The sequence below is a fragment of the Euprymna scolopes genome, chromosome 45 (genome assembly GCF_053919585.1).
Source record: "Euprymna scolopes isolate OS-2025 chromosome 45, ASM5391958v1, whole genome shotgun sequence".
Lineage (NCBI taxonomy): Eukaryota > Metazoa > Mollusca > Cephalopoda > Sepiida > Sepiolidae > Euprymna > Euprymna scolopes.
In genome coordinates, this window is record NC_136526.1 from 38,834,675 (window position 1) to 38,850,840 (window position 16,166).

The 16,166-nt window shown below is 31.4% G+C and overlaps 1 protein-coding gene across 2 annotated transcripts in view; it reads left to right on the top strand.

The window, feature by feature from the left end:
* LOC145269465 (uncharacterized) overlaps positions 1-15,700 on the top strand; it is a 47,291-nt gene extending 31,591 nt beyond the window's left edge. The window contains exons 6-8 of one of the 2 annotated variants that reach the window (XM_080125165.1): positions 74-213; positions 11,192-11,331; positions 15,533-15,700. In XM_080125165.1, coding sequence (XP_079981291.1) covers positions 74-213; positions 11,192-11,331; positions 15,533-15,638 — 386 coding nt within the window. In that variant the 3' untranslated portion in view covers positions 15,639-15,700. The remainder of the gene's footprint in view (positions 1-73; positions 214-11,191; positions 11,332-15,532) is intronic. The other variant, XM_080125166.1, reaches the window with a different exon arrangement.
* Positions 15,701-16,166: the final 466 nt, after the last annotated feature.

A 16,166-nucleotide genomic window follows, 5' to 3' on the forward strand; every position in this document is an offset into this window, starting at 1 on the left:
TGTAAGAAAAACATGTCTTCCTTATGGTCTTTTTATAGAATTTATGTAAAAAATGTATTATTATTATTTGCAGATACTAGAATATGGGGCTATTCGTCCCCTTACATGGGTACGCTCCATTCATATACTTATATTGCAAATTCCAACAAGCATAGCTACAGCCCTGAATGTGCGATATGGTATCCAGACCGTGACATTATATATCTCTTGAAGGTTTGTAACATTTTGCATACGTTTATATACATATATAATATATAATTTACTAATATTTAATGTCATAGTAAGTGTTATGGTGGCAACCACTTATTTGCATATGCGAATAACATAACACTATAAATGGCAAGCCTAGGTTGGCCTTGGGGTGTCTTACTCAAATGCCACCGGAAGTGACGCCGAAGAGCGTACATGTCCTCCCACCAAGACTCTCTGACTCGATACCGTCATTTGTACATATTGTAAATATACCTTTTCTTTAATACACTTATTATTGCGTTATCTTGTTCTTTGCGTCTTCATTGTATTTCCTTAATAATTATTGTTCAACCTTGCAACCACAACACTTGGCGACGAGATATGAAGCGTCAAATATAACAGTTTGACGAAGAACTATTTAAAAAAAAAGTACAACGCAAAGGTTGACCATTTTTTTTAAGGAATGCAAAGTGTTGACGAGCAAACGGATTTTACGCTAAAGAGAAGTTTCAACTCAAGTGAAAAAAAACAAACTCTAACGTGGCAAAAGCGACAATTTACGCCGTTTTCTGGGAATCCGACTTGCAAACGAATGTAAAAGTGAATTTTTGTTTTGTCGCTACACGACAAATCTTACTAAAGGACCAACTTGCAAACGAAAAGCGAACTTTGTTCTGTCGCAAAAACGACAGGTCAGACCCGTATTACGAAAAGCAAGGAAGTAACCTACGAAAAAAGTTCACCAGTGGATTCTAATTACTGTTCTCCGTAAACAAAACAACAACTAAAGGACTTTTTAATTAATGTTTTGGTTGACGTCGGTACTAAAAGGAAATACCACAGCTAAAACTAAAATTCAAGGAAAGGATTTTTTTTCTTGAAGTTGTCACTGAATAACGGATAATACAGTAAAACGTTACGGAAAAAAAAGGTAATCTCAATTTAAGAGGTATTTTAATTACTAAAATACTAGAGAAAAAAAACTCAAAGAACTAAATGTACTGCATACATTTATTCAATTGTGACTCGATTTAAAAAAAACAAATTTTTATTTTGTGGAAAGAGTTACTTATTAGTAAGTGCCTAAAAACGGAAAGTCAATTCCATTTCGTGATTCCAGATAAACCTGTTTTATTTTTTTTTTTTGCAGCGTGACTCGCAAAAAGAATATATTATTGCAAGCAGCGATATTATTATTGAAAACAGGAGCTTACAGCAATTTGCTTTTTTGTTGTAACCCAAACCGGTGTATATTGTACATGGTACAATTTTTTTTTTTAACTACACACTAAAAAAAAAAAAAAAAAAAAACATGGAAGACTTATCAAAAATGTTCATGCAATTTTTACAAGCACAGGCTGAGCGGGATGAACGCAGAAAAGCTACACAAAACGAGCTTTTGCAAGCACAAATACAGGCACAGGCTGACCGCGAGGAAAAGAGAGAGGACAGATTATTGAAATGGCAGCAGGAACAAGAAGAAAAGTAGAAAATGGCACAATTAAAGCAGAAAAAACTGCAATTGGAACAGGAAGAAAGGCATAAGAAACTACAATTGGAATATGAAGAAAGACAAGATGAACGTTTTGCTAAAACACTGGAACTACTAAAGAGTAATCGAGAAAATGTCGATAGTGTTAATTTCTCCCATACAACTATTTTTAATAGCATGGACACATTTCGTTATGTGCCTGAGGAAGAGAAGAATTTTGAAGCATACTACACGAGGATGTTTTTCAACTGGACTGTAAAAATTGGCCAAATAGTCAGAAAGTGAGCCTCTTACTCAGAAAATTGGGTACATCAGAACACAGCAAATTCGTAGATTACATATTACCTAAAAAAAACTGCGGAATTAGAGTTCATGGAAGCTGTAAAATTACTAAAAGAATTATTTAATCCAAATATATCTCTTTTTCATAAAAGATGACTGTGCATGAATCTAAGAAAGATGGACAACCAAGATTATTTGACATACGCATCAGTTGTCAATAAAAATTGCGATAATTTTAAGCTTGCAGAACTAACGGTAGAAGATTTTAAATGTCTAATCTTCGCTCAAGGGTTAGTTTCCACGAAAAATGCAGAAATACGCAGACGAGTGTTGTCTAAGCTGGAATCTGAGCAAGATTTAACCCTCCAGAAACTAGCAGAGGACTGTGAAAGGGCCATTACACTAAAAAGGATTCAAAAAATATAGAAGAATCCGGATTGGCATATGTAAGAAAAGTTAGAAAACCATACGCACCAACCAAGAACTTTACAAAGAAAAGCAATGGAACGGGATATTCCAAAGATAATAACCATAAATATAGTACAGAATATAACAAGCCTCTTCCTAGATATAACTGTAAGAGATGTGCAGAAAAGCATTGGGAATCAGATTGTCCTTATAAGAAGAAAAAACGCTACATTTGTAAGAAGGTGGGACACAAAAGCGATTGCTGCAGATATAAAGATTACACCAGAAAGAGAGTACAGCAAACAAAATCAAATACAAAATTAGACAAAGATCGGCGAAAATACGTAAAAGTGGAAATATTTAAAACATCAATAAAGTTACAACTCGACTCCGGCTCCGATGTTTCCATAATAAACCTGAATACGTAGAAAAAGTTGGGAAAACCGGCCATGATGAAAACTAGTAAAGCAGCCCGGACGGTAACTGGTGGTGGTATAAAATTTGAAGGAGAAGTTGTCCTCCCGATAAAATTGAAAGGGATTTCGAAGAAATTAAAAATATTCGTACTAAAAAATAGTGAAAATCTGTTTGGAATAGATTTAATTGAGAAATTCGGACTATGGGATAAGCCAATCAATACATTCTGTAAAAAATTAGAATGTTCTTCTCCAACAACAGTAAATATAAAAGACGATTTAAAAGAATTATTTCCTGAGGCATTCACGACTAACTTAGGTCGCTGCAATAAATTCAAGGCCTCGTTTGAACTTAAAGAAAACGCCAGCCCAATTTTTAGAAAAAAGCGAAATGTTCCGTTCGCTGGGTTGGAAAAGATTGATAAAGAATTAAATAGATTGGAACAGACGGGAATTCTATCAAAAATAGAACACAGCGAGTGGGCAGCCCCCACCGTATACGTAAAGAAAAAGAATGACGAAGTTAGAGTGTGCGCAGACTTTTCGACCGGGGTCAACTCCCTATTAAAAAATCACCATTACCCCCTACCAAGCCCAGAGGAAATATTCACGAAGTTGAATGGGGGTAATATCTTCTCTAAGATAGACTTGAGCGACGCGTATTGGCAAATACCGGTCGAGGAGAATTGCTCAAAAATACTATGCATCAATACGCATAAGGGATTATACAAATACAACCGATTGCCTTTTGGCATCAAAATAGCGCCTGCAATCTTTCAGCAAGCGATGGACACCATGCTAAGTGGTATTGAGTGCGCATGTGCATACCTGGACGACATTGTTGTCAGGAGCAAATCCCTAGAAGAACATAAGGAACATTTGAAACAAGTATTTACTCGAATACAAGAATTCGGCTTTAAAGTAAAAGAAAGTAAATGTGACTTTTGTATGAGCGAGATTAAGTATCTTGGACACATAATAAACAAACATGGACGACGTCCAGACCCAGACAGATCTGCGGCAATAAAAAATATGCCAGCACCCGATAATGTAACAACCTTGCAGAGTTTCTTAGGACTCGCAAATTATTACCAATCTTTTATTGAAGGAATGCATAGCTTGCGAGCCCCCTTAAATAATCTGCTTAAAAAGGATACACCGTGGAACTGGACGCAAGAATGTCAAACCGCTTTTGACAAAATAAACAGCGCACTAACATCCAAATTATTCTTAATGCACTTTGACACAAACTTAAAAATAGTCGTCGTTAGTGACGCTAGCTCCTACGGCTTAGGAGCATGCATTCAACATATTATGCCGGATGGGTCTAGAAAACCAATAGCGCACGCTTCGAGAACGCTGATACCAGCCGAAAGGGCATATTCACAAATCGAAAAAGAAGCGTTGAGCATAATCTTTGCCGTGACTAAATTTCACCGATATTTATATGGTAGACAATTCATACTTGAAACCGACCATAAACCGTTAGTCACGATCTATGGATCAAAAAAAGGATTGCCGGTATACACCGCAAATAGATTGCTGCGCTGGGGTACAATACTACTTAATTACGATTTCCAGCTACAACATCTAGCATCAAAAAAGATTTGCCATGCGGATGGACTGTCAAGACTGATACCACAGAAACACAATCTGGAAGAATCAGTCATTGCAGCAATTCGGACAAATGTTGAAGTAAAAAATATGGTAGCAAACATCATTAAGGAACTACCCGTAACTTTGTCGGACATTAAAAGGGAAGCCGAGAAAGACGAATATATAAAGGACATAAAAGAGAAAATTATAACGGACACAAAGGTGCAGGAAGTTTTCTCCATATGTGACGATGTGTTACTGTACAGCGAGAGAGTGGTAATACCCAAAACATTGCAGAATAGGATGTTAAGAGATTTCCACACAGGACATCCGGGGATAAATCGAATGAAGTCGTTAATAAGAAGCTACGTGTACTGGCGTAACATGGACACTGACATAGCGACAACAATTGATAAATGTAAAGGATGCCAGTTAGCGGCAAAATCTCCACCTATAGTACACAAACCTTGGCCGAAAACCGACCAACCATGGTCGAGAATCCACATGGACTTCGCTGGTCCAGTAGGTGAAAACTATTATTTAATTGTAGTGGATAGTTTCACAAAATGGCCGGAGGTAATGCGTTGCAGGAATCCAACAACGAACAACTCAATAGGGTTCCTACACGAATTGTTTGCAAGATTCGGTGTACCAGACACACTGGTCACTGACAACGGAACGCAGTTCACATCCGCAGAGTTTAAGGAATTTTGCGACACGTTCCGAGTGAAGCATATCACGACTCCGCCGTATCATCCAAGTCGAACGGCCTCACGGAAAGGTTCGTGGACACGCTAAAACGAGCGTTAAAGAAATCCATTGGAACACCAACAGAAAAAGCTTTGCAACAATTCTTGCAAGTATATAGGATTACACCACATCCTAGTACACCATCAAACATATCACCAGCTGATCTAATGTTTGCCAGAAAGGTAAAATCAGCGTTTGACAAACTATTGCCAAGGCAGGCAATTATCCGAAACACTACACACACGAGAAGAAAGAAATATAACTCGGGAGATCGAGTATATTTTAAGTGCTACAGAAATAACACATCTTACTGGGAATGTGGAGTAGTGGATAAACGCATTGGTGATTGTACATACATGATTAAAGGTCCACAGAATATACATAAAAGGCACCTAAATCAGATAAAAAAAAACGTCATATCCAAGATGATGATGATACGACAACAGTCGAAGAGGAGGACACCATAGATATCATATACGAATCTTTTAATGTGGAACCGCCTCAAAATGCACCTGAACCCCGAAGATCAGGTAGGAAAAGAAAAGTGAATGAACCATTGATGGTAAACCCAAAAAGAAAAAGATATTGAAATCTGTGTGACTTCAAATCTTGGGAGGGGGGTGTTGTGGTGGCAACCACTTATTTGCATATGCGAATAACATAACACTATAAATAGCAAGCCTAGGTTGGCCTTGGGGTGTCTTACTCAAATGCCACCGGAAGTGACGCCGAAGAGCGTACATGTCCTCCCACCAAGACTCTCTGACTCGACACCGTCATTTGTACATATTGCAAATATACCTTTTCTTTAATACACTTATTATTGCGTTATCTTGTTGTTTGCGTCTTCATTGTATTTCCTTACTAATTATTGTTCAACCTTGCAACCACAACAGTAAGTTTACATAGAAATATTTTCTGACCAATAAAAGGAAAAAAATCATTTCTAACAAAACGAAACATTCAACTAAGAAATTACAAGCCCAAACAACTTCAATAACAATAACTCCACTGCTAATTTTTTTTTTATTAAAATAAATATTGACAAAGGACACAGAATTTAACATTCGTAGAAACCCTTGCGTTTCTCTTAAGAATCATAAAGTTGATTTTATTAACAACTCTTTCATTAGATACAGTTATACTAAAAACTAAATAAAAGTATGTATATTATAGTGGAATGGAAGCACTTCCACTAGCAGGAGAGACCCGTGGGCAAGATCAAGTAACCACTAAGCGCCCTGATGGTGCATAAAATCATGTAAGGCAGGCGGGTAATGAATAAACTGATTAGCAGCCTGATAATTTCATCTAAAGGTGATCAACTATTTGCTGTGTTAGGCAAATGATACTGATTAAGATAAGGTTTCCTCTTCTGTATGAGAAGTGCCCCTATAGCAAGTAATTTGGACCTGCTAGGTTATTATACAGCAAAGAATATCATGGTGAAAATGGTCCGGATGCAGAAGATGAGCTATAGTGATCGATGTTACAGACAGAGGGCTACATAAAGAATAAGAATACATACAGAAGAGTAAAAATATGAAATTCATATTAGTTTACTTATATCAAAGGTTTAATGTTCGCAAATAATAAAACAAAATTCAGTTACCTCAAATAAATGTCTTAAAAGAAGAGCAGAACCACGAAAAAGCACTATAAACCAAAAGAGATAATTATACAATATTTATATTACAATACTATTATTATATAATATAGATATTACAATAGATATAATGACATTATTGGAATTACAATAGTAATGATAAAATAATATTGATATTAAAATACAAATAAAAACATACTATTGATATTAGAAGAGAGATAATGACATAATACTGATATTGCAATGGAAATAATTACATAATATTGATATTACATAGAAATTATGACACATTATTTTTATTAGAATAGAAATAATGATATAATATTGATATCATAACAGAAATAATTACATAATATTGATATCACAATAGAAATAATGATATAATATTGATATTACAATAGAAATAATGATATAATATTGATATTACACTAGAAATAATGATGTAATAATAATATTACAACAGAAATAATGATGTAATAATAATATTACAACAGACAAAATACTATAATACTGATATCACAATAGTAAAATGATATTATTTTGAGATTACAATAGAAATAAGTATGTAATATAAATATTACAATAGAAATAATGATATGCTATTAATATTTCAATTGAAATAATGAATTAATATTAATATTTCAATAGAAATAATTACATAAGAATAATATTTCAATAGAAATAATTACATAATATTGATATTACAATAGGAATAATGATATAATATTAATATGTCAATAGAAATAATTACATATAGAAATAATGATATAACATTAGTAGTATTAGTATTACAATAGAAATAATGATATAACATTAGTATTACAATGGAAATAATGATATAGTATAATTATATTACAACAGGAAAAATAATACAATATAATGATACTACAATAGTAAAATTATATTATTTTGAGATTACAATAGAAATAAGTATGTAATATAGATATTACAATAGAAATAATTATAGAATATTAATAATACAATAGGAATAATGACATAATATAGATATTACAATAGATATAATAATATAACATTGATATTTTAATAGGAATGATGGCATAATATTAAAATAAGAATCACAATAATAATATAATATTGAAATTATAATAATGTACATAATATTTATATCACAATAGAAATAATGTTGACTATGGATATTACTATAGAAATAATTATATTATATTAATATTTCAATAGGAATAATGATATTAGCTTGATATAACAATAGAAATAATGATATAATATAAATATTTAAATAGAAATAATGATATAAGATTAATATAAGTATAGATATAATAATATAATATTGATATAACAATAGAAATAATGATATACTATAAATATTTCAATAAGAATCTTGATATCATATTAATATTACAAGAGAAATAATGATATAACATTAATATTTCAATAGAAATAATGATATAATATAAAAATTTATAAATAAATAATGATATAATATTAATATTTCAATAGAAATAATGATATCATATTGATATTTCAATATAAATAATGATATAATATTAATATTTTAATAGAAAAAATGATATCATATTGATATTTCAATACAAATAATGATATAATATTAATATTTTAATAGAAAGAATGATATAATATAAATATTTCAAAAGAAATAATGATATAATATTAATATTTCAATAGAAATAATGATATGATATTGATATGTCAATAGAAATAATGATATAATATTGAAATTTCAATAGAAATAATGATATAATATTTATATTTCAATAGAAATCATGATATCATATTGATATTTCAATAGAAATAATGATATCATATCGATATTTCTATAGAAATAATGATATAATATTAATATTTCAATAGAAATAATGATATCATATTGAAATATCAATAGACATAATTATATAATATAAATATTTCAATAGAAATTATGATATTATATTAATATTTCAATATAAATAATGATATAATATTGATATTTACCTAGAAATAATGATATAATATAAATATTTCAAAAGAAATAATGATATATTATTGATATTTCAATAGAAATAATGATATCATATTGATATTTGAATAAAAATAATGATATAATATTCATATTTCAATAGAAATAATGATATCATATTAATATTTCAATAGGATTAATGATATCATATTAATATTACAATAGAAATAATGATATTTTATGGATTTTTCAATAGAAATAATGATGTAATATTAATATTTCAATAGAAATAATCATATAATATTAATATTTAAATAGAAATAATGATGTAATATTAATATTTCAATAGAAATAATCATATAATATTAATATTTCAATAAGAATAATGATACAATATTAATATTTCAATATAAATAATTATATAATATTTATATTTCAATAGAAAGAATGAGATAATATTAATATTTCAAGAAACATAATGATATAATATAAATATTTTAAAAGAATTATTGATTTATTATTGATATTTCAATAGAAATAATGATATCATATTGATATTTCAATAGAAATAATGATATAATAATGATATTTCAATAGAAATTATGATATAATATTGATATTTTAATAGTAATAATGATATGATATTGATATTTCAATAGAAATAATTATATAATATTAATATTTCAATAGAAATAATGATATGATATTGATATTTTAATAGAAATAATGATATAATATTAATAGTTTAATAGAAATAATGATATAATATTGATTTTTTTTAATAAAAATAATGACATAATATTAATATTTCAATAGAAATAATGACATAATATTTATATTTCAATAGAAATAATGATATCATATTGATATTTCAATAGAAATAATGATATAATATTAATATTTCAATAGAAATAATGATTTAATATTAATATTTCAATAGAAATAATGATATAATATTAATATTTCAATAGAAATAATGATTTAATATTAATATTTCAATAGAAATAATGATATCATATTGATATTTCAATAGAAATAATTATTTAATATTAATATTTCAATAGAAATAATGATATAATATTAATATTTCAATAGAAATAATGATTTAATATTAATATTTCAATAGAAATAATGATATAATATTAATATTTCAATAGAAATAATGATATAGTATTAATATTTCAAAAGAAATAATGATATCATATTAATATTGCAATAGAAATAATGATATAATATTAATATTTCAATAGAAACAATTACATAATATTGATATTTCGGGTGGTTATCGGTGTGTTTAGTCAGGCGGGGGTGGGGTTTTTTATGAAAATCTTAGAATAAGCGAATAAAAAAAACAGAAAAACGAACGTTAAAAGACCCTGCTTAGAGGGGGGTACCCGGCGTTGCCTGAGTGTTTGTAGGTGTGTGTGGTTGTTAATGAAAACCTAAGAATAAGCGAAGTAAAAAAAGAGAGCATAAAAACGAAGGTTAAAACTTAAGCGGGGGGGTACCAGGGGTGGTAATCAAAACATTGGAAAAAAAACACGAAAAAAAACTAACGTAAGGAAAACGAACGATGTTGAATGTAAAAATCGAAAAAACAAAAAAGAAAACAGAAAAACGAATGTTAAAACTAAAAACCGAAAAAAAACACGTGAAAATGTCTTAAATAAGCCTGTTTCGATATTAAAATTTAAAAAATCTGTGGGTACCCGGGTATTTTGTGTGTGTGTGGTCGGTCGGGGTGTTAATGAAAACCTAAGAATAAGCGAAGTAAAAAAAAAACAGAAAAACGAACGTTATGTGAAAAATGGCTTAAATAACACTGGTTCAATATTTAAATTTAAAAAATCGAAAGAAAAAGACATCTCACACCACGATTCGAACCCAAAACGTTTAGATGATGAACCAACGCTCTAACCAACTGAGCTAACACGACGTACATGAAATTTAGTCAGTTCTTCAACTATTTAAACTAAATCACGTCATGACGTCCTCTGACGCATGCGTAGAACCTATCTCGTCGTGAGAGGACGGTTTTTGTTGACCCCCCCCCTGTAGAAAATTGTTGATTTCAGGGTGAAAAAAATTAACGTTTTTGGCCAATTTTACGATATTTTTCGGGCGAAGGATGGGCCTTCAATACGATACCGAGTTTGTGAATTTTTGTTCTGGTTGTCGAAAGCTTTTAGCGGACACATAAACACTTGATTTTTCGAAGATTAACTTCATTTTTCGAGGATTAACAGATTTTAATTGATTGATTAAAAAGTTCTTATATCGATATTTTTAGAAAAATTAATCGAGCTCTAAAATACAAATCTCATTTTTCTCAAAACGAATGAAAACATACAAACACACATTTTCACTTTTATATATATATATATATAGATGACGAAATGTTTTCTTCCTTAAGTTTAACTAAATAAGATAATTTATATTATACATAAATAGGTAGATAAAAAAAAACTTGATTGCGAATTTCTTTGTTTGTTAGCGGGTTTTTTTTTCTTTTGCAGAAAGGATATCTTTACGAATTCGATCCTTACTCCATGAATGTTGTGCCGAGTGAAAGTAAATTACGAAGTCCATTACACGACCTAACATGCGATGCTGCAATTTCGTTTAATAACAAACTATACTTTATCATCGAAAATGCGTACGTATTTTAAAGCTTAAAAATGCAAAGCATTTATACCCGTGTGCCTGTTGATCTGAAACATACATTCTGGGTTCGAATCTCATGATCGGCAGAAATTGTGACTCCTAACACTGATGATTGCATAAACATGAAACACTAATGCATGTTAGTATAAAGGCTAATTATCATTTAATTATTATTATATATATATGATGATTTGCAACGTCTTGTCAGATGAGTGCCAATCCCTCAGACACTTAAAGTCCATAAGCGCAAAAATGACCTTTTTTAGTCCTACTGGTGAATTCACACGCCAAGCAGGCATGATAATGAAGACGGTCATTGAGATCAATTATTACATGTGTCTAGAAGTTCAAGCCTCCACGCGTCACAACTTTTCCATCTCTACATGACCTTTTTTATAGACAAATGCCTGAGGAAGTATCTATACACAGATGATCTTACAGATTCTTAGCTTTGTATTGAATATATAAATATATATATATATATATATATTACTCTCTCTCTCTCTCTCTCTCTCTCTCTCTCTCTCTCTCTCTCTCTCTCTCTCTCTCTCCGAGGACGACACAGGGGAGGACATACAAAGCAGGCTGAGCAAGGCAAGCGGCGTGTTTAGGGGAATAAGCAACATCTGGAGATCTGCGCAATGCAACACCAACACCAACATCAACACCAACACCAACACCAAGCTCAAACTCTATCAGAGCTGCATTGTATCAACACTCCTATATGTATCGGCATGCTGGAGAACGACGGAAGCAGTTTTTTTTTATCAAGATTCGATCCTTTAGCACTACCTGCCTTCGACGAATACTGAGGATATTCTGGCCTGAGGATACCTGCAATGAAGACCTACTAATGAGATGGCCTAATCATCAAAAAATGGCGATGGAGGTGGATGTGGAATGGTCTCAGGAAAGACTAACAATCAATCATAAGAACAGCATTGCACTACACCCCAGATAGCTAAAGAAAGAGAGAAAGAGCAATTTGGAGAAGAACGATGGAAAGCGGGAGAAAAGTTATGCAGCATTCTTGGGGTTCACTGGCTTGGCTGACTCAGGATAAACGGAAGTGGAGGGTATTTGTGTTGCTATTAATTCACTGCTGTTGCGAAAAAAAAGTAACAAGTGCGACAGACAGAATGAAAGTAAGATAATTGGGGGGATTTTATTGAAAGCAGACGAGTGCCGTACATTGTCATTACATATGTGTATGTTACGTTTATGCGGGCCAAAAAAATAAGACTGAAATTAAACAAAGAACATGTGAATTTATTGGAAGCCTGGAAAAAACATGGATTACAATAGAAAAATGCGAGCATGAAAAGTAATATGGTTAAGCTTAAACATAGAAAAGTAAAGGACCAGTTGTTAAAACTGGAAAAGATAAGGACAAGATATTCTAGTAAAAAATATATGTGATAAATTTATGACTTAAAATATTGCAGCATTAATTTTTTTAATTCAATTTAACATTATATATATATATATATACATATATATATATATATAATTGTCTGTGTGTCTGTCTGTGTACATTTTCCTATCAAATCCTCTGTTAATTTTCAGTCAAAAAACTCGAGATTTGACATATGGGGTATTGAGATTTGGGAAAAAAAATTTAATCTGTTTTCGACCAGAAATTTGGCTGTCAAAGGATCAAAGTTAACCGATTAAACAGAGAGAGAGAGAGAGTAATATATATATATATGTATATATTTATATATACAATACAAAGCTAAGAATCTGTAAGATCATCTGTGTATAGATACTTCCTCAGGCATTTGTCTATAAAAAAAGGTCATGTAGAGATGGAAAAGTTGTGACGCGTGGAGGCTTATTTTATTGTAACCAGATTAAAAAGCTTAATACAACGAATATAGGAAATAGAGCTTATTATAAAGAAACAAAATTGAAGATTGTAAATTAAAATTTGCAAGAATTCGACATTAAACTAAAAAATAAAGTATCATTAAGAATACTCTTAATCCGTGGAGTTTCAAAGAAGACGTTATTTTCATCAGGGGAGATATTTTAGAAAAATAGTCATCATAACTGCATAACATAAAAGTTAGTGAAAAGAGTGTATGAAGTGCAAAAGAGAAATGAAAAAATGAAAGTAAAAAGGAAATGTTCCGAATATATATATATATATATATATATATATATATATATATATATATATATATATATATATATATATATATATGTCCAGGAACAAAATTGTCATGAGAGGCAATATTCAAATTAGAGGCAATATTCAAATTAGAAGTAATCCAGTTTTTTTAGTGGCAGTAATCACATAGATAGTAATCCAGTTTTAAGAATACAACTATTGCAGTAGAAAAAAAGTTTGAAGAAGAGTTTTTCAAATGTGTTTAATTATTTTCAATTAGAAATAAGATGCGTCCAGAGCCAGAAAACCATTTCAAAACCAAAGTCAAAATGAAGATCAGAACAAACAAGATAGAAAAAAGTATATGCTTTTGGTTTGCTAGTTCATCCCCTCACCCATTTTTTTTATTTAACGTCTTTCTGGGTCATTCTGACATAACTGTCCCTTTTATTTTATTTCCGTTAAAATTCTAAAAAAAAAAATAGAAACTCTCAGCGAACGTCTCCCTGTGCCCATTTCTTCATGAAAAAGATTTATTTGCAGAGTAGCGGAGTAAATCAACATAAAAGGGGACGAAGAAAGGCAGAAAATAAAAGTACGTCACATGCATGCAGGTACATAATGAACATTGGGGCCCATAGAAAAGAAGTGATAAAAGAGTCACCATACGAACACACGTATAAAATTATTGCTTGCTAAAAAGAATAAGATCAAGTGATGGTCAACATAATCATCTTTATGTTCAAATTAATCTGTAACGACTCATTAAAGCGCAGGTCAAGGAGCTTGTGAAGCTGTAATACTTTGTAAGTTTGGCGATCCGTCTGCCATAACTAAATTACAAAGTGATTAAATTTATAACTGCTATAAACCATTGTTAGGGTACAAACGTATAGAGACGCAGAAATTAGTTACTCGCTATTTCTTGAAAATTTATAGCAGTGTGGTAAATAGTATGCAATATAATATTCCCATTCAACAACCATGAGGTCGATTGCCCGGGTGTTTAGAGTTGTGTGTTGAGCAAAAAAAAAGTGGTAGTAGGCAGGCAAGCTCCAGCCCGTGATGCGAATGCGGAAAAGAAAGTGAAAGAAAATCTGACGACTTAACTGATGTCTCCATGAAGCGACTGGAAGTCAAAAGCGTTCAAGTTAAATGAAGCCTATCCAACGGTGATGATGATTTGTTAAAATATCGGCGAAAAAATCGACCCCTCCTTGTACAAAACGGCCGAGTTTAGGGTGAAGGAATTAATGTTTTTGGTTATTCTTTTTGTCGTCCGAGACGTCACGCTTCAAAATAATATTGATCTTGTCAGGATCTGTCGCCTCTGTCGATAGTTTTGCAATACATACATACATGCATACATGCATGATGATTGCAACGTCTTGTCAGACGAGTGCCACTCCCTCAGACATTTAAAACCCATGAGCCCAAATACCTGAGGGAGTATCTATACAAAGATGATGTTACAGTCTTAGCTTTGTACGACAGCTAAGTCTCTCTCTCGGTTCAAAATGTTGAGATCAAGCAACAAGCAAGAGCAAGATAGCCGGCAACAAACTAAACTCCAGACCAGCTTAATGCGGGTAATGGTCTTCCGCTTTATGGTTTTTTTAAATCAGAGATTTGCTTCTCCTAGAAAGGTTGCCTTCACCACGGCTTACGGGAGCCCTCTCCACCCCAATACACACACACACACACACACACACACACACACACACACACACAAATATACACGGTGCTAGTTGGCCGTTGACCCAGAAAAAGAGTTCATTCGCCCTTTGGAAGGTCTTGTTTTTAATCCTTCAGGGAGACTAGCCGCCCTCCTCACCAAACAAGTCTGGTGGGGGAACCAGTTTAGTCGCCGGTGACCCGACCATGAGGCAGGTAGTACTGGGTTACATGGTACCAGTAGCATATGACATGACCTGACATGCATACATACATACATTTAATCAGACATGTGAGACTTACATTATAGAAAAACTTATAATTTTCTCAATAATTTTAGACTTCTCCGTCAAGTTTTCATTGTATTCATTGTCATTCAGTTTCAGTTTTGTTTGCTTTCTTTCAGAGTCGTCGAAATGCCAAAATATCATGGGAGAGAAAAATATTACGACCAAAATGAATTTTTCAACAAAACGTGTAACATTTTACCTAATGATCGTCAATTTATATAAAATTTTCTATAATACCTTTAAAGTATGAATAAAAATTCTCGTTTTTATTTAACAAAAACAGATTCAGTTTCGTTGTAATTTTATTTATACTAGCTGAGGTACCTGGTGTTGACAGATTGTATTTGATATAATTGAATATTCCTTCCTCATACATAATTATTTTATCGATTAAGCGAAATCTTGCAGTATTGCAGAAGGGCCGGATTTTCATATCACATTATAAATGGAAAGAAAAATTTCGGGACCGAATCACACGTTCGGTTCCCAAGGACAGCAGTATTCTGTTTAATAAGTAAACCACGTATTGTAACGTTTTATCAGACCTTTCTTTTTTTTACATGTTAAGTGTAACTTATGGTAATATCATAATTAAATATTATTAGGTTGGTGTTAAAATATCGTTTTCTCACATATGTAACTTTAATATATATTTTCTGAATTAATTCATTGATATATATAGTCATCGTATATACCAGTTTGAAGCACGTGTTCGGTTTCTCGAATTGTATTATTTGTTACCGTGTTAGA